The sequence below is a fragment of the Oryzias latipes genome, chromosome 18 (genome assembly GCF_053564925.1).
Source record: "Oryzias latipes strain Hd-rR chromosome 18, Olatipes_Hd-rR_3.1".
Taxonomy (NCBI): Eukaryota; Metazoa; Chordata; class Actinopteri; order Beloniformes; family Adrianichthyidae; genus Oryzias; species Oryzias latipes.
The window spans coordinates 8,721,009-8,741,056 of NC_136254.1; the positions used below are offsets into that span (position 1 = coordinate 8,721,009).

General features: G+C 40.2%; 2 protein-coding genes across 2 annotated transcripts; one reads left to right on the forward strand and one right to left on the reverse strand.

Annotated features, from left to right (window-relative positions):
* Positions 1-478: 478 nt before the first annotated feature.
* Positions 479-2,489, forward strand: LOC110013541 (uncharacterized). The gene is made up of 5 exons (XM_020699902.3): positions 479-613; positions 716-1,054; positions 1,149-1,253; positions 1,345-1,370; positions 1,456-2,489. The coding sequence occupies exons 1-5, from the start codon at positions 571-573 to the stop codon at positions 1,564-1,566; spliced, it is 624 nt and encodes a 207-aa protein (XP_020555561.1). The 5' UTR covers positions 479-570; the 3' UTR covers positions 1,567-2,489.
* Positions 2,490-5,979: 3,490 nt separating this feature from the next.
* On the reverse strand, positions 5,980-14,624 carry LOC111949278 (uncharacterized). The gene is made up of 6 exons (XM_023966159.2): positions 9,572-14,624; positions 8,390-8,707; positions 7,967-8,308; positions 7,764-7,889; positions 7,604-7,641; positions 5,980-7,518 (listed from the first exon to the last, which is right to left on the reverse strand). The coding sequence occupies exons 1-6, from the start codon at positions 9,612-9,614 to the stop codon at positions 7,399-7,401; spliced, it is 987 nt and encodes a 328-aa protein (XP_023821927.1). The 5' UTR covers positions 9,615-14,624; the 3' UTR covers positions 5,980-7,398.
* Between the last annotated feature and the right edge of the window lie 5,424 nt (positions 14,625-20,048).

Here is a 20,048-nt window from a genome sequence, read left to right on the forward strand (position 1 = left end):
CAGTAGTTATTACCTGTTATTACCCAAAAGTTTTATGGAAATCTTATATCATGGAATTGTACAGAGCCTTATGCCAAACGAAGAATGTAAATGGCAACTTAAGAACGTGAAAATAAATATTTTACTGCATGAGTCATCTGACTGAAATTGGCATTTCAGTTACATTCAGAGAAACAATGCAACACGTTTTAGTATGAAAACTGTTTGCCTTCAATTGTGTGTGCATGTGTTTCTTGTGTGGTGTGATGCACTTCTCTTATCATTTCTCTAACTAAACTGTCGGGTCAAAACCAGCAGTTTTTATTTTCTGAACGTTTTTATTGATGTTAGCAGCAAAATCCAGAGCTACAAAAGAAAAGCAATAAAAAAAAGGTCTCTTCAATAAGAGTTGACTGTTAAAAGAAAAAGAAAAAAAAGAAAAATGTATGTGTTTAAAAAAAATGTTTAACTTCAGAGTGAGACATTCTGAGAGATAAGACTTGACATACCCACTTCCTTCTCTCAGAACTTAACTGGCACTGTTCAAAGACAGACTGAAAGAACAAAAGGTGTAGTCCTATTGAGTACAGAATGATGGGCTTGACCTCAATACTGTCTTTTCTCTGCAGCTTCAGTAAGTCTGATTACAGTTTTACACCATATTTGCTGACATTTTGTCAGAAATGCTTTGAAGAGCTGATGTGAATCTGATGAGCATGTGACTCTTATGTTTCAGGTTTGATCTGTGTGTCACTGTCTGAGTTTGTCGTCGTAGAGGTTCAGCTTGGAGGAGAAGTCTCACTGCTGTGCTCCAACCTCAGTAACATCATGTCCAACATTTTCTGGTTCAAGTCGGCCAAAAGATCCAACACCACCCGCATCGCATCTATGCCCACTGCTGAGTCCAATGCTACAGTTCTGGAAGATTTTAAAAATGGAAGATTCCACATGTCCTCCAACACCACCCATGTTTTCCTGAACATCAAGGAGTTTAATATCTCTGACTCTGGACTGTATTTCTGTGGATTGAACACAATTAATTACAATTTTGATGCAACATTTCTGCAAGTAGAAGGTAAGATTATTTTCCTTTTTCCAGTCAATCAAATCAAATACATTTTCAAAAAGTGAATTTTGTGCTAAAATCCGTTTACTATTCTCTTCCTCAGAAACACCTGCCTTTAATCTGGTGGTTGGAATCCTTGGAAGTGTAATTTTTGTTCTTGTGATGGTCATCATCTTTCTGCCGGTCAAAATCAAATCTTTTCAGAAAGGTACTGAAATGTTTTGACAAATAGAAATGATAAAATCAGATGAAACTTTGTTATAAATTTATGACAAACTCAATCTCTTTCTGTGGTTTAGCTCCGTCTGAGCGCCAGCACAGAGAGGTAATCGCATTCATTTACTCATGTTTTCTTTCATCTAAACGAAATTAATTCTTGAATAATTTATTAATGACACTCTTGTTTACAGAGCCTGGAATCCAACGTTCGATACTATGCAGCCCTGACATTCCAGCCAAAACCTGAAACCCAAAGCATATCTGTATATAAAACCGATTCAGATCTGTGTTTTTGGTCTTAGTGTTGTACATGCATGTTGATTTCCTGTTAGTTGGACTGGGCTCTGATGTGTTGAAGCATTGAGAATGTTTATTTCTTCAGCCATTAGGGTTAATAGTAGTGGAACTAACACAACTTCTCTTTGAGAAAATACAAATGATGCAGGCTCCAAGAAAAGGGCAAATATGTCAGCAAAAACAGCAAAAAGTCACCTGCTGCTGTTTTGAACAATATTTCCTGTGGAGATGGAAAATATGCTACACATCACAACTAAATTGGCAACACTGTGAGTTTTGACTATTTATCATTGTTTTGTCATTTTAGCTAAGTATTCATGTTAGTGAGCTTTTTGTCTGACCTCAGCTCTATTTAAATTACCAGCAGACGGTCAACTCAGGGTTTAATAACAAGCACTGATTCCATACGTGTATGTGAGAAAAACATCTTTAGAATCAGTAATGTATGACACAAAGGGTCAGGACAAATCACAAGGAAAATCTGATTCCGACCCCAGGCTGAGCTTTTGTGCACTGCTTAAGTCAATGTCCATACATTCAGGAAAATACTGCATAGAATTGTTCTTGTCAGTTTCTTCTGCAGCCCTGTATCTCCTGTCTGACGAAACACCTCTGCACATTTAGCAGAAAGTAAACCCTGATCCACACGTTGCATTGATCGCCTGAGTGTTCGCTCTTCTTTTGTATAGGTTTGTGGTTAAAACTGCAGTCTGTTCTGGAAAGAACCTACTGCATGGCACCGACCCAGATTTCTTTTGTGTCATGCTCCACATACCAAAAGCGTCCACACATACAAGCACATACATACAAAAGAAAACAGACACACAGTCACACTCAAAAAGGTGCTTATGCCTCATGTTAATGAATCTCTGTAAAGTGAACATATTTCATTGTTTTCAGATTTAAATAAACTTTGAATTTAAAATGATTTTATGTTTATTGTTGAATGTGATGACTGTTCCACGCAGAAGTTTGCGTTTAGACACAGAATCTCATTTTGTTCTTTGCACTTCAAACCAGCACAAATGTAAAGGCCAAATGCAGCCAGCGTTCAAATTTCTAGCAGCCAGCAGGCTCCTGTCATTATCAATAAAATGTGCAGCCTCCAACACTTTCCAAGAACTACAATTTCTTGATAGTAAATGATCGGCTAAATGACGTTAAAAGCCGTTTAAAACCTATGGCAACAACCTGTGGCTGCTTGACATTCAGTCTTAAAGGCCAAACAGGAACAAATGTATTTGTCTCTGTGATCAAAGCCATTTCTGAATAAGATAACTATCTGTGTTATTTCCTGTTCAAATGATTTACATTTAGAAGTTTACAGTGAGCATTTAACCTTTCATGTGAACTCAGATTCAAAGAGCTTATGCCATGCTTTTCTTAAGCCTTTCAGAGTAAACTATATACAGTATATAGAGATGATAATATCGGTTAGTAAAACGGTTATTAAAATGAAATGTGAGTTACTTTCGCAGTACATTTTCTTATCTGGAAGTAAGACGACTCAATCTCTGAGGGACAGCCTTTCACTCCTTGGTCTGTCATCCTAGAGCTGGCCTTGGCAGCGTGTCAGTGTTTCTCCCATGAAAAACAAACAACATCGGAACTTTTGCAATGATTGATGTGCGTATTGAGCATATAGTAGAAGGTTGTGTTTTTGCTGATCACCGCTAGCTCCACAAAGAAAGTGTGTGTGTGTGTGTTAGCCTGGGGGCAGTGCTGGCAGAGCAGACACTTCCTGGAAAGGGGCTGGTCCTACGTCAGCTCACGAGGACCCACTGGAGGGGCTGGTGCTCAGAAGGTTTTAGAGGAATGTTCAGAGATGCGTGAATGCACCCAAAAAACACTTTGTTGTTATTGTTGGTTGTTATCTTTTCGTGAGGAATTAACATTATGACACACTTTTAAGCTCAAACATTTTTTTTACATGGTGTAGACCTTGTAACCCTTGTGCTATCCTAGGCACTTTGACTTTGGGAGTTGGGTCATCTAGACCCACTAGACAGTGCACTGAACCTTTTTTCTTCAATGATCTGTGATCTTCACTGGTGTCCATGGATTACATGAAATCTTTCCACCTTTATCCACCTTTGTCATGGTAGGGAGAACACGTCAAAGTAAGGGTGGGGTCATCTAAGATAGCACAAGGGTAAATGTCAAAAAGTTTTGTTTTTTTTACAGACTGACTTTTTTCTGATCTTCAAATATGAAATTCACAGTAATTTTGTTTCTCTTCTGCATGTGCAATAAAATTTTTAAAATATAGTTCATTTTCATTGAATGTTATTACAAGAGTTCAAAGAATTTAGGCTGTCTGATTGTCCCTGACACATTTTTCACGGGGAGCACATTTTCCCGGGTGTCCAAATCTTTGATCACCCCGTCATTAAAGGTTTTATGTAAAGTATGTAAAGCATTTGTAAATGGCACATGTCATGTTAACAGCATCAGTTTTCTGGATAGAAACTAATGCACTGCCTCATGAATTTACATGGATTTTTTGTGAACTTCCTCAAAACTGTACCTAGTCTCTGTGATGCTATTTCTTGTAAAGAGGAGCACAAGTTTAGTTCCTAGGTCCTGGCAACAGTCCAGAGTGTACCTACCCTTTGCCCAATAGGCTCCAGCAACATCATGACCCTGAACAGGACATAGATGGTGTCAGATAAATTAATCTTGACAATAAAAGAAAAACACAACAAGAGACCTCACCATAAAAGTTGTTTCTTATGCACAAGGAAGAAAAACAACTGGTGGACTTCCATCATCCTTTTTCTCTCTCAAAAGAATGCCGCTCTCCTTGCACCTTTTATTGAGAATACAAGTGGGAGGTTACAATTTACAAGCAGAGAAACAAAGTTGAGAAGTTCATTAGGGGTGTTGTATAATGAACCAGGGCATGTTTTCAGATCAAACAGCACCCAGTACAGTGTGTCGTAAAACCCTCGTCCTAGTTTTGGGTAAGAATGAAGTGGTGAAGCACAGAAGAACTGCTGCTGAAAAGGTAAAAAGGTCAGTTTGAGGTAACATTTAGAAACACATTTAAATAATTATTTTTAAAAAATTCACAGATGGATTGCTGGATATTGATGGATACATAGATGTTTAAATGCATACCATCTTTCTGATCGTTGACGGATTTTTGGAGTTAGCACATCTTTTAGGTGACCATATAAACGGCAATAACAGATAGATGTGAACAAGAAAATATGATGTACTTAATTTGATAAGAACAGATGTCCAATAATAAATAAAATCATGTTAGCACACACAAATTTATGGATGTAAAACCCAGGCTAGTATGATGTTTCCAAGGCAACCAGTTTCCTCCTTATGAAGTACAAATGGAGAACAGTAAAGTAGTGCCTATTTTGCAGACAAATTAGATCCCAAATTATTAAAGCTAATGCTACAGCCATGTTTATCCAGAACAGGCACGTGGAAAACTGGAATGTAACAGGAAGTAAGTGTGTTCTTAGTTTACCAAAATAAGTCTAATTACCGAAACATGCAGACGAGAATTTCATTTTAAAATATTTGATTATGAACAGATTTCTTATAATTGTGAACAAATAAATGGCTCAGTGAGGAGCTAAAGCATGATATTGTCATGTTTTGGGTGTCTTTACCTTAGTTTTTGCTTCCATTTGTTTCTGTCATGTTTGAGTTCTGTTTCCTGTTTTATTTAGAAAGTGTTCCTGTTTTTGTCATGCTTTTGAGTTTTACTTCCCTGATCCCAATCTCTCCTGATCATGTTCACCTGTATCTTGTCAGCCCTGTTTGTATATAAGACTTCTCTCTGCCTTCCTCTTGTGCTGGTCCACTACTGTCTCTTCCCTGACCGTCATCGCCCTGCCCGTCTTCTACCCTGTTTGCCTGGTCAGCCCACAGAAAGTTTTGTTTTGTTTTGTTTCCCTGCTCTGCAGCACTTTTTGTTAGTTATTAAACCCCTTGCTCTGGAACCGTGTGCCTCCCGTCTCTGCATTTTGGGTCCTTCATGCTCATAAGCCATTTACTTGACAGATTTACACTGTTTTGTCTGTCTGTGGTGTGTCCCCGTTGCATTAACACAAAAAAGTAGAACGTTCATTAAAGAATCAGAATGTTTACATTGCCTCCATGTCTGCATCTGACATCCGCCCCTCCCTAAAGCAACAAAAGCTTATGCAGGAGTTTAAATCCAGGATTTCCAGTCCATTGACGCATCAATTTTCTGTCAAAGTTTCTAAATAAAAACTTTCACGTCAAACATTTTTAGAAAAATTATTTTTCTCTTTAATGTGAGATGCCCATACAATAACACACGTTAACACTGTGGATGACTCCGGTATACATTTAGCCAAAGCCAACAAAAGTTTAATTTTGGAAATATAAAAACATTATATCCATAACACAAAACATGCATTTTACGAGGACTCGTTAAGGGAGGAGAGAGTGGGGCCTGACTGCCAAGGTTTTGGTCGAACTACTGAATTAGGGGTGACAGGACAAGCCCCTCCTCCAAAAGCCAGGCAGGACGGATGCAACAGAGACAATTTAAACTGGTTGACAGTTGCAAGAGAGATGCAGTGTAAGTAGCAGACACAAACACAACAGGTGGTCTACAGCATCATAACAAGCAGCATGTGTCACGTTTACCAAGCAGCCTTATTAATCAGGAAATATTAAAGACAGAGAGGGTGTCTGTCAGCCAAATGAAAAAATACATAAAAAAGAACTATAAAAATTGCAAATGACAGAAGACACAAACAGCATCACAGAATCAGATTTTTCCAAATCTCTTGGATTCTTTCTCTGAACTCAGGTCACAAACATGTGTTACTCTAGATGCAACAAAAAGTTTAGACTTTCTGAGTCTGAAGACCAAAGGCCAAAGATGGCTGCTGAAGACCTCAGCTTTCATGGGCTGACTAGCTGTTAAAATCATTGTGCATTTTGTTTCTTTTGTTTTTAACAGTTACCAGGTTTATTTTGTCATTTGTCTTACTATCAAAGGCAACATTATGGTACAATGGCAACAGCAGACACATATGCTGAGAGGCCTGGGATTAAACCCTAACTCATAGATAAAGTATGTCTCTATTACACAGAGCTCATTTCTTTCTCTGTGTTTTAACGTTAAAACACTTCTAGCCTAGATTTTGTCTCTTTCTTTTTTTCCCCTTGGCTTTTCTTTAGTTGTCAGTGATCATGTAGCGTCTGATGACTCTTCAGAGTTGCACACGGGTATCAGGGGTATTTTTTCTGTTAAATTTGAACTGATTGTTTTCTGAGAGAATCCTAAACAGTTTACAGGAAGTCCTCGTCATCTGGCTGCACATGTTAGACCTCGTAGATATTTTATCTTTTGTATTCATGTTTGATGGATTCAGATATTTGATGTCTGAATAGACTAATAGTATTTTTAAATTACTAAGTTGTACGTTTGCTTCTGGGCCAGGCCTCTCTTGACACAGAGTTTCATTTTAATTTAATTGATTTTAATTTCAAACAGGTTTGTTTTGGAGTTTATACAATTCAATGACTTCCTCCTTTTTTTAATGTTTTACATTTTTCCAGCCTCTATTACATGTTTTTTGCCACAAAGCTGTGCGGCTGTGGAGTTTTTCATCTCTTTCTGTTGTTAGCTGACAGTAGTGGTACATCTTAATGTGGAAATACACCGAGATTATACTCATAGATACTTTAGATATTTTTGTCTGAATTGTTTCCCCTCTCTTGGATTTGTTTAGTCTTCAGTTAATCTAGATATTAAAAAGGCCAAATGAGTTTGAAGGTCCTTTAAAACAAACACATACAAAAGTGACAAAAACTGAAAGAGGTGATGGTGAGCTTCAGTGTGAGCGTCTGACTGCAGAGTACACGCTCTCCTCTATGGTCGTCCGTGTGAGGCTCGTCTCTCGTCTCTGTTTGAAGTCCAGAGCGGCGTACTGCACCGCAGAGGAGTCCTGATCCTGATGGGAGAAACCACAGATCTGCATTACAGACTCGTCTCCCACAAACGTGAGCGTTCAGGAGGACAGGAGGAAGGGAACTCACCTGACTGTCAGCAGGAACCTCTGACTGATGCTGCAACCCTTCAGAGGCAGATTTTAAAGTCAGTAGTGAGCAGAAACAAAGCAGTGCTGGATCACACTGATGGAAAATAAAACATGTTTCCTCATAGCATCACTTCAACTGCAAAAGAGGGTAGCTCCACCTTTAGGATGTCTTCTTCTGCACTTTTGGCAGAAAACACAGAGGAGGATGATGTTTAAAATGGCGGACAGGGTCAGAGCTGCAGCCCCACAGAGCATCATGACAGAGGGAGGGCTGCTCCGTTTCTCTGTGGAACAGAAACTGTGAGGAGAAACAGCAGCGCTAGGGGGGAAAACAACGTATGAGCTGAACTGTGCGGTTCACCTCCAACATGCAGCCTCATTCCTGTCCCCAATAGGATCTGTCCACATGCAGCCACGGCACAGAGGGACGTCCCACCATCAGACGGGCCCACGCCCCGCTGCGGGGAAGTAAAGTCACAGCTGTGTTCTGCAGGGTCACTCTCAGAGCCGCTCGTACCCTCACTGCTGCTGCCTGACTGCCTCTTCATGCTTCCCCAGCTGAAGCCTCCAGACTCCTGCAGGAACCAGTAAACTCTGCCTTCCCCCTCACTGGTTCCAGTTAGCAGCGTGCAGTTCAGAGTCACAGAACCTCCTGGAGCCGAGTCCCAGTCTGGCTTCTGGAGCACGGACCTGCAGGTGGAATCTGAGAACCAGATGTTCATCTGAAGGACATGTAGGAGAAACACCAGAATGCTCTGTCAAATCTACAGCTGCGGGCGGCTACCTTTTACCATCAAAAAGGTTCCCCTGTCAAACTCTGTGACGGCGATGCTGGTGTGTCCACAGTAGTACATGGCTGAGTCTGACTTCTGGACATCAGAGATGTTCAGACTGTAGAACCCTCCTTCTGTATGAACTGAAAAGCGTCTGTCGGTAAACTCTTTGTTGAAGCTCTTGGAGTATGAATGTTTGTACATGGAGGAGATGATCTGAGGGTGCTCCCCGACTCTCTGCTGGTACCAGCTTAGACGTTTGCCGCTGGAGGCGAAGGAACAAGGCAAAGTCACTTCGTCTCCGATGTTAACGGAGAGCAGATCCCCATCTGAAACGCACGGCAGATTAGGGGTCAACAAGAAAATGCATTTTCAGTGAAAATCCAGAATATTTTACAGCAGGTCACTGAAGATACAGAAAAACGAAAGAAAACTTTAAAGCTTAATAAACTGATGGAACATTTCAAGGGCATTTCAATGCCCTAATGCTGAAAAGCTCCAGTTAAGGTTAATTTATTATAGCAGATGTATGACATTAACTGAATCAAGAAAGAACATTTAAATAAATCAAAAAGGAAAAAGCAAATGGATCCAAACAATTGACAAAATTCAGTTTAGTGTTGGAATAGATGCTAAACTACCCAAAGTAGTATACATGTTTTTATTTAAGAAAAAAAAAAGTATTAAAAAAGTGACCAAATATGCTAAATAAAAGAAAAACAATTGCATGTGACGTCTAAAACTGTTACAAATGACAAAGTTATAATAGTAAATGTAAAGGTAATTATTTATATAAACAGTTGAATCAATAATCTTGAACTTTTTGAAGCCGAAAGTATAAAATAGTTGATGGCTTAGATTTTCAGGAACAAAGTTTGCATAAGTTTTTAGGTCTTAAAGAAATACATTTATATAATTTATTTTTATAATAAGGCCAGAAACACAAAAAAAACCCATAAAAGTGAGTGAAACCCAACCCAAAGCACATGGGGACTAAGCTGAAGGTTTTAATAGAAAAGTTTTATCAGCTGAAAGCACGAAAGAGTTTAAACAAGCTACAAACCATTGAACAGGATCATAAAAACGCTTTGAAAGTATCACAGTGATAAAACAATGAAAGCTGCACATGACAAATATGGACTCGTATGCCTCAAATTTAACGTCCAACCAAATTTAAATTTGCAGAAACTTACAGACTCTGAGGTGAAGAACAAGGAGAAGAAGAAGCCTGAACATCCTCGCCTCCTCCTCATCATCAGTCTAATGTGACAGCAGAGTAACGGTGGTCAAAGACAAGTAAGCGGAAACGCTCATTGTGTGAGCTGGCGGTGCAGATTTATTGGTCTGTTTGAACCCACAGCCACCACCAGAATGACCTAAATGTTTTGGTATTGTTGCAGTTTTCACTAATACTTTTTTCTGATGAAGACAGCAGGTGTGGACAGATTCTGTGTTCCTGCTGAGCTGAGAAATGTCTGCACATCTGTGTTTCTAAAGGTCAAATATTGAGTTGTGGCAGCTACTTTATGATGATGCCTGACTATATGTCCTGCAGCCTTCCTGTGATAAAGGAAAAATGATTGCATTTGTTTTGTTTGCCCACCATGTTGTTCTGCAATAAGATAAGAAAAAGATTTAAAACAAACATCTCCACATTATAAAGCAACACAACTCTGCCTGTGGTGGTTGAACCTCAAACCACCACATAGGTGCTGGTATTTCTTTCATTTTTCTTTAAAAAGTAAAACATTCACTTTTACCTTGTTTACTTAAATCAAATCAATTGAAAATTAAATTAAATCAAAACTTTATTTATAAAGCACTTTTCATATAAAAATATAGCACACAGTGCTTTACATTAAAACACAACAAAATATAAAAACAAGCATGACAATTAAAATAAAAAAGCACAAAATTAAAAAAATAGGTCCCCCCTCCCTATTAGTTTGAGGCTAAGGAAGTTGATAACCTCAGCTTTCAGTTCCAGAAATGGAGGTATGTTTCAGGGTATGTCAAATTATCAAATTACCATAGCAACTGATGCTCTGAACATAACCTGGTCCGGAGCAGGTTTAATAATAATAATAATAATCCATTTTATTTAAAGCGCCTTTCAACAAACCCAAGGACACTTTACAAAACAAAGGTTAAAAATAGACATTAAAAGCACAATAAAAGTAGTAGAAAAAATAAAAAGTGAATCAGGATGGGAAGGCAGAAATGAACAGATAGGTTTTGAGTTTAGATCTGAAAGTAGGCAGAGAGTCTATGTTACGGAGGTCAGGAGGGAGGGAATTCCAGAGTTTGGGAGCAGAGCAGCTGAAGGCTCGGCTTCCCATGGTGATGAGTCGGGCCGGAGGGACAGAGAGCTGAACAGAGGAGGAGGATCGAAGATAACGAGAGGGGGTTTTGAGATGAAGGAGGTCGGAGAGATAAGGAGGAGCCAGGTTATGGAGGGCCTTAAAGGTGAACAGGAAGAGTTTGAATTGGATCCTGGAGGTTATGGGGAGCCAGTGCAGCTGGTGGAGAATTGGAGTGATATGACTGAAGGAGGGGGTTCTGGAGATGATGCGGGCAGCTGAGTTCTGGACCAGTTGAAGCTTATTGAGGGTTTTTTGGGGGAGACCAAAGAGGAGAGAATTACAATAATCTAAACGGGAAGTGACCAGACTGTGAACCAGGATAGAAGCAGAGGGGACAGTGAGGGAGGGGCGTAGACGATTAATGTTGCGTAGATGGAAATGGGCTGACCGAGTAATGTTATTGATGTGGGACTGAAAAGATAATGAGCTATCTAGGATGACACCCAGACTCTTTACCTGAGGGGAGGGGGAGACATAGGATGAATCAATGGAAAGAGTTAGACTTGTGGCTTTGGAGAGGGTGGATTTGGAACCTACTAGAAGTAGCTCAGTTTTATCGCTATTGAGTTTGAGAAGGTTTAAGGTGAACCAGTTTTTTATTTCAGATAGACAGGAGTGGAGAGAGGAGGGTGGAAGAGAGGAGTCAGGTTTACTGGATACATAGAGCTGGGTGTCATCCGCAAAACAGTGAAAATTAACATTATATTTACGGAAGATATTGCCAAGGGGAAGAAGATAAGTAATGAAAAGAAGAGGACCAAGGACAGAACCTTGGGGGACACCAGAAGAGACAGAGGAGGGCTGAGATTTAAATGATTTAAGATGAATGAATTGGGTGCGGTCAGAGAGGTAGGATTGAAACCAACGGAGGGGGATGGACGTGATACCAAGGGAGGAGAGCCTTTGGAGGAGGATGGAATGAGAAATGGTATCAAAGGCTGCACTCAGGTCAAGGAGGATGAGGATGGTGAGGAGGCCAGAATCAGCTGCAATGAGAAGATCATTGGTGATCTTGAGCAGAGCAGTCTCAGTGCTGTGGGAGGGGCGGAAGCCAGACTGAAAAGGTTCCAGAAGATTATTGTGTTTCAGATGATCATAGAGTTGAGAGGCGACTATTTTCTCTAGAATTTTGGAAATGAAGGGAAGGTTGGAAATTGGACGGAGATTATTGAATACGTTGGGATCTGAACCGGGTTTTTTCAGGATGGGTTTAACAGCTACCGTTTTAAAAAGTGATGGGACAGTACTAGTTGATGTTTAGTTGAAGGTTAGTTTTTTTCAGAGAGGTGAAGCAGCATGGAGTGTCCATTTGAAGATGATTTAGTGGATGAAGAAGCTCAGATAATACTTTTGGAAAGATAAACTCTTTTACATTGATCTAACTTAATTATTTGCTTCACTTAAGATAAATCATTTTTTAGTTAAGTCAACTTAAAAATGTGACGTAGTTATAAGACGGTTATTTGACTTTCATTCAAATTAATTCAATGAAGTATGTGTAACTTTGGTGCTGCTGTTAGATCTGCACTGCAAGGAATTGTGGGATACCATTCCCTTTGGCTGTCTGGATGGATTTGTTTAATTCTTTCTGCACCATGAGTGAGAGGGAAGGAGAGGGTGATGAGTTTATTTATTGATACTTTATGGATCCCACATTGGGGAAATTCTTCTCTGCATTTTGACCCATCCCATGGGGGAGAAGTGAGCTGCAGCCTAACTGCGCTTGGGAGGCAGTAGTGTTAAGGGCCCTCACTGGGTGATGTTCATTGCTTGCCATTGATATGGTAATTGACCCAGTACCATTGTTTATCCCCCTCTGGGAATTGAACCCTGGATTCCTGCATTGTAGCCTCTCACCTTACCAACCAAGCTACCCAGCCGCACCCCTAGTGCCAATAAATGTTGCAACAACTGAAGTTAGAATCAGTCATTTTATCGATAGATAAAATGTGTATATCTGCAGGCTCAAACTTAGACATATGAGCGTTTAAGAAGTACAATGAATTAAGATGGAAAAACATGTAACCCTTGTGCTATCCTAGGCACTTTAACATTGGGAGTTGGGTCATCTAGACCCACTAGACAGTGCTCTGAACCTTTTTTCTTCAATGATTTGTGATCTTCACTGGTGTCCATGGATTACATGAAATCTTTCCACCTTTATCCACCTTTGTCATGGCAGGGAGAACACGTCAATGTAAGGGTAGGGTCATCTAAGATAGCACAAGGGTTAATTGAATTGGAGTAAAATTACATTTAGTTAGATAAATATGTAAACTTGAGTTGTATAAACAATTATTGATTTGGATAGACGTAAGAAATTAGGTAGAATAAATTTAACTCAATTACTTGTTTTCTCTGTTCTTTTTCTCCAAGCAGAAACTCTTTCTTTTGATGATGCAGCCGTGTTACTTTTTTGATGGACGTATAATCTTCATACGCTGTCATTAAAATCTCTGACTCTTACTGAAGTATGGCTCTCTTTTTTCTCTCCACGCGTTTCCATGGTGACTCTGTAAATCGGCGATCCATTGAGAATGTCTTTATGTACTTGCTGTGCACGTGCGTTAACCCAGGGTTACCAAGTCGAGCATAATTACGCCAACTCATATCCGGTCTTTTGGAACCGACATACCCCGAGTAAGCAAGTTCAGGCTGATTTCAGCCAGAAATCAGGCTTAAAGTCAGGCTAGTTTAAACATGCTTCCTGGAATACCCCCCAGTTGAGCCCTCCATAGTAATCAGCAGAGGATATTTGGAAATTCCACTGGGGAACTGCAGGGATTGCTATTTCTGTATGGACTTTATTTTTGCTTATTTGAGGGAAATTATTTAGTCCACTTTTTGTTGAAGATTAATTTTACATTGTATACATCTTGTTTTTGTTTTTTTTCCTGTTTTGTAATTAGATTAATTATTTGAAATGTTTGATTAGTTTTTTTTCCCCTCCCTCATGTGTCCAGTACGGTTTGTCTGTAAGGTTTTCCTAGTGTGTCGGTGCAGTGGCTGAGTCTGGTCAAGCCCGTTCAGTTTAGTCCCAGTTGTTTTTTTCATTTATTTATTTTTTCAGTTGGGCCCAAATTAATTTAGTTTTGCAACTATTCTGTATTGTACTTTTTTATTCTCCTTTACAAAAAAAACAAAAAAACAAAAAACACAACAAAAAGTATATATTAAAATATTTTGCAAGAAACTCCATCTTTGTCCATTGGCTAATTGTGAACCTTTACACTGCCCGTTAAGAGAAACTCAGTTTTCGTGTCTGTGTGTGGCCACCTGTCACAAGCCAACTCTGATGACATTTGGTATGATTGGTCCACAACAACCCAGCAGGCACATTCAGTCAGAGAAACAAAGACTTACTGGTATATCAACATCCTAATGAAAAACCCAAGGAGGAATTTCTGAATGTTTCAGGACACCAAGAGAACAAATCTGTGATCATATCCTTGTGGGAACATTTGAACAAGAGTGAATACTCCCATCCATGCACACACATCCTGGACCTGTGGACAGACTAGCAGAAGAGTGGATGGGACAGAATGCCATGGATGGATGGTCATATTCCTGTGTTGGTTAAAAGTTGTGGTCAGATTGACTGAACACATGGTCCACTTTGGCAGCGTCCATGTATCTCCATGTGCCCACACAATGTCACACTGCTACCTGTCTGCTTTATCCCTCCTCCTAACCCACAGTGGTCAGATATCTCAGTGTCAGAATGACACTTTTGGAAGTAACACTTGTCTTCCAGCAGATCTAGCATAAATGCTATGAAGCTTAAAATCAGAGCTGTGACGGTGTCGAATTTTTGATCACCGTGGTGGTGAACCTCCAGGGGCGCGGTGTCCCTTTACTTTCTCCCCCTCTTTATTTCTTTATTTTTTCTTCTCCAACCCCCCCCCCCCTTCACATTTCCCCCTCTCTCTTCCCTCTGTAAAAAAAAAAAAAAAAAGAAAATACATATTTAAACATAAAATGTAATGTGAAAGGCTGACAATTTATACAAAAAAAAGAACCTGAACATGGTTTCATCAAAACTGAGTTATTCTGCAACCACAACTAAACTTCAAAGCTTTAGAGTCTTGAAAATGTTATGAATGTAAAATACATTTAAAAACTGAAACAATTGTGCGATTTCATGCAGAAATCTGTATACTGAGCAAAAAATAGATCAAATATATCATTAAGTAGAATCGTTTGAGCAGCAGTGTTTGGTCGATGGAGATACATCTATTTCTCATTGACTATCTAAACAAAGGCTGTTTGCTGCCACCAGGTCCAATCAGGAAGCTGCTGGAACTGCAACTCAGCTTCATGAACTGGTCATCTCAGAGCAGCGGTGTGTGGAAGATGTGACTGTGTCTGTGTGTTGGAGACTGAGCCTCTGAATGATCCATGAAGCTGCTGCATTCAGGACTTTAGCACAGATGTGGAGGCTGATGAGACAAACCTGTCAGACTTTGATGAAACCACAGAAATGAACAGAGATGTTTGCAGACTAGGTTCTGGTTTCAATCAAAAGTTTTTTTTTTCTTTTTTCAGAAACAGAACAGAAGCAAGCGCCTTCAGAAGATGGAGACCTGGATACTTATGCTGTTTGTTCTTCCAACAGATGGACCTGAATCTTTGTTTAAATGATGAATAAATCTTTAGATTTGCTGTTTTAACTCTTTTAATTTGAAAACATTTGCATCTTTGTTCTCCTGTGACTCAAAAACTGAGTCATACTGAAAGGTAGATGGGGTAGGGGCACAGTGTGGTCTGAGCAGCATCAACAGGATCCAAAAATAGATTTAGTGTAAAGACGAGACAACAAAAAGTGAGCTGCTCTCTGTGTTTCTGCTGCAGGAAGACTTCAGTCGTGACCACAAACAGAATAAACTTTTATATTAAAGTTAACATTTCCAAACTCTACAAACACTGAGGTTTATTTAAAGTTATGGGTGTAATTTATTTTAGTTTAGGTAAAAAGATCTCCAATGTTTTGATCAGTCAGTCTTATTTCTTTAACAGGATCAAACAAAACTGGATGAATTGTCTGGAAAGAATTTGTGATGTGATGAAACCCTGCATCATGGTCTGGCGGATCTCTTTCCCTTTGTCTCCCTCTTCTGGTTATTTCTGCTAATGCACTCCTAAAAGTTAATGTTTTCTCTAGTCCTTCCTGTTTTCTTATTCCAGTTGTCCAATTCATCCTCCAGTCGGATTCACCTCTTGGATTACCTCCACGTTTTGGACAGCATGCATCTACCATCTACCTCGCCAGTTTCCGGATTTCACAACCTTCCTAGTTGATAAACTGTTTTCCTTTGAACTGGACGCGTCCTCCTCATTTTCTCATGACATCCCAACTAAAGACAGTGTTAGTTATATAAAAGTCTATGTTTTATCTTTAAAACTATGATATTTGGTGAAGTTGTTGTCGGAACAGGGGCAGCAGTGTGAGGTGTGAAGCACCACAAAAGAACACTGAAACCCCCCCAGGAGCAGCAGCGTGTGGTTGAAGCTGCTGTCTTTGACTTCAGGTTACCAGCAGCAACAATGCTGCAAAAAAAGCAGCATTGTAGCATTTTGCTTTGTTGTCATTGCTGAACAAACACTGAGAGGTTTGATGAAGTTGACTTCATAAAGTATTTAGGATTTACTGGACAGGTTATAAAACTCATTAAGTTGCTGCATCATGTGCAGATGAATATTTTCCATGCACAATAGTGCAAACAAGAGTCATCTGACTCCCCGCTGACCCCCCCCCCGCCTTTGTTTTCTTAACCTTCCATTGGAGGGACATTTTTCTCACACTTAAGCACACTACACTAAAACCACAGCCAGCGAAGCTGCTCAACTTTCACACCAACGCGTCTTGCTTGTACTTTAAACTCAAGTTGTTTTAAGAATTAGTGATGGGTCGGTCACGAATGAAACAACTCCAAGAGCTCTTTATAGTAAACGACAAGAGCCAGCTCTTTTTTTTAACTTCTCTTTTTGTGTCGTTAACCACACATGTTGGCGCCTTAGACATACATTTACTGTATTTAAAGTTTATGGTTTGAGCCAAGCACGGGGAAGTGTAGAGGGGGGTTGCACTGAGTGAGCGCGGGAAAGGGGGGGGTTCATTACGCGCCACAGCAGTAGCACGGAAACCGAGTATGAGGGAAAGAGCGCCAGGTGCAACGGCAACAAACTACATCAACACAAAAGTGTTAAGTAAAGATAATGAGTGAGGCTGGACAAAGGAACAAAAAACTGGAAACACTTCAATTTTATTGATAGTAAAAAAGGAAGAGTGTAGAGTCGGCAGGAAAATAGTTCAGTCTAGAACTGGCTCCACAACTAACCTGCACAGGAACCTGAGACAATCTTCTCCAAAACAGGGCAGATCAACACTGACAGAAGCTTTGTTCCATTTTGTTTTACACATTTGAAATTGTGCTTTGTGTTGTGGTTGCAGTGTTTTGTGTTGTTATGCCTCAAATTTGTTTAAAAATGAAAAAGCTAAAATATTATGTACCAGTAAGTAAAAGTTACATTGTAATCAACAGTTTTTTTTTCTTTTGTTTCTTTTTAATCATTTATTTTGAACATTTTATCTGGAAGGAATAATAGTATATACATATTATACACTTGAATAAAAGTGCTTTTTTACATAAGTTATTCATTTGTTCACATTTTTATATAGTTGTTGATAATAAACCAAATAAAGCAACAAAACAACCAAAGAGCTGTTTGGGACCAAAAGAGCCGGTTCTTTTTAGTGAGCCGATCCAAAGGAGCCAGGGCTCTAAGAAGAGCCAGAATTCCCATCACTATTAAGAATACTAGAAGGTAAATTAGTGGTCTATCGATCTGATTATCGATTTTATTAATACCACGATAACGTATTGATATTAGCGTGATCCACCACCCATGTTATGGTTTGGGTTCCTTTGTATTGGTTTTTGTTTTCCGTCTTATTTTTTGTCATGTTTGATTTCTTTTTCCTGTTTTATTTTAAAAGGTTTACTGTTATGTCATGTTTTGAGTTTTACTTCTCTAGTCCCAATCTCTCCTGATCATGTTCACCTGCGTCTTGTCAGTACTGTTTGTATTTAAGTCTTGTCTCTGCCTTCCTCTTGTGCTGGTCCATTAACTTCTCTTCCCTGCCATGTTTCCATGTTTAGGCCACAGTTAGTTTTGGTTTTGTTACCCTGCTCTACAGCGCTTCTTGTTGCGTTAATAAACCCCTTGCCCTGGAACCATGTGCCTCCCGTCTCTGCATTTTGGGTCCTTCACGCTCACTAGCCCCACCTGCCTGACAACCCAAGGCTGCACAATCCAGTGGTAATATACCTGACCGTCATGCAATACTGGAAGGAAATGTCAGCCCAGACAGTCCCACAGCATCCAAAAACATGAGATACTTGGGACCGACTTTATCCATCACAACGCCTTGCCATCAAGGAACATTCTAACTACCTCAGTGATTTCAGCCTGGGTAATGGACACTCCAGTGTCCCCAGCCTCTGACTCCTCGACAGAAGCCAGCAAGGTTCAGGAGATCCTCAAGTGTTCCCTCCACTGCCCATCCATATCCCTAGTCAAAGTCAACAGCTAGCCACCCACACAAAAAAAAAGTGCTGGCAAAAAAATTGTTCTCTTTCCTAAGGACCGGATTGTTTCTCCAGAAATTTTGAGTCCTATTGCTTACCAAACCTCTCCCAGGAGCTTGCTTAGACTGCCAGTACCTGTCAGCTGCCTCAGGTGAATCACAAGTCAGCCAGTCTTGTTAGGACTAATCTTTCAGCTTTAAGGCATCGTTTACTTTAGGTGTCCACCCCCAGGTTTGGTAATTGCCACTTTGACAGGCAGAGATTTTGCAACCACGGCTCCAAACAGCTGCAGAGACAATAGAGAACACATGATTCAAGATACACGGCCAAAGGTTTCCTACTAAATTTACCATCGACCTCCTGCCCAGGATGTCCTTGTGCCACTTGCAATGATGGACACCCTTGTGTTCAAAATTGGTACTTGTTATGGACAAACTGACAAGTGCAGAAGTCCAACAACATAAAACTTCTCGGGTTCAGATAAAGGGGGCCATTTCTTCCATTCAGGCTCTCCCAGGCTGTCACCCACACGGACATTGAAGTCCCTCATTAGGACAATGGAATCTCCCATTTGGTATGCTTTCCAGTGAGACACCAAGTTGGCCAGGTATTTCTGAATTGCTGTTTGACCTGAAGGCTGAAACCAGAGTCTGAGACTTATACTCTACCCAAAGGTAGAGATCTACAATCCTTCTATCCACCAAGGTAAAATCTAGAAATTGGTGGCTAAGCTGGGGGCTCACAAGTAAGCACACACAGCAATTCTCACAATTAGCAACTCTAAATTAGTAGAGTGTAAAACCCCATTTTCAGGGATTAAGTTCCAACTGAATCTAGTTCCTAGTAACCTAGTACCTCCGGACCTCCGCAAAAGCTCAGGCTCCTGCCTTCCCAGAGAGTTGACATTTGAACTCTTAATAGAGCCAGATTTCATTACCTGGGGATTAGGTCTTTAGTACTTCAGTGGGTTAGTACCCACCTTCATTGCTACCAAAACCAGACTATACGGGTCCCTTTTTAACTCTTCTGCAGGTGGTGGGGCCACGGGGGTGTGAACCCACGTAACCACTTTGGGTTGGGCCTGACCACAGCCTGTAGGACAAGCCCCAGCCTCTAGGCACTAACCTGCAAGCCCCAAACCCCAGCCTGGCTACAGAGTGGTGCCCCAGCAATACCTTTGAGGGCGATCTAAATTTATCTAGATTTGTATCACTCATTAAGGGTTTTTTAAACGCTCTTTGTCAGGCACTTGACCAAGGACCTGTCTGCCATTGGAGACCCAACTAGGGGCACAGGCTCCAGGACCGCTTGGCACTTAAGATCACTCGAGCTCTCAAACCCTTCCACCACATCAAGGTTGCAGTCCAAACAGAGTGGGTGGATTGAAAGTAACATTCACAACATTTAGGGCAAGAGGATGGAATCAACATCAAAGTCATGATCCAACAAATATAATAGCAGTAAAAGACATTTCCCAGGTGTGGCTGATGAAAGTAATTTCCTAAACTAGGACCAGCTGAGAAGAAGCTGTGAGTGAACCACAGGACATGACATGTGTGTTAATTTACGTCCAGTGCAGTGATGCAGAATGACAAAATGGCAACAAAAACTGTAAAGTCACATAATTGGGGTTGTTTGGAAGACAGTGAGAAGATAATGAAAAATTTTTTTGGGGTGAAGATAAAAAGGCAAACGCATTAAAAGACCCCAAAAATCCA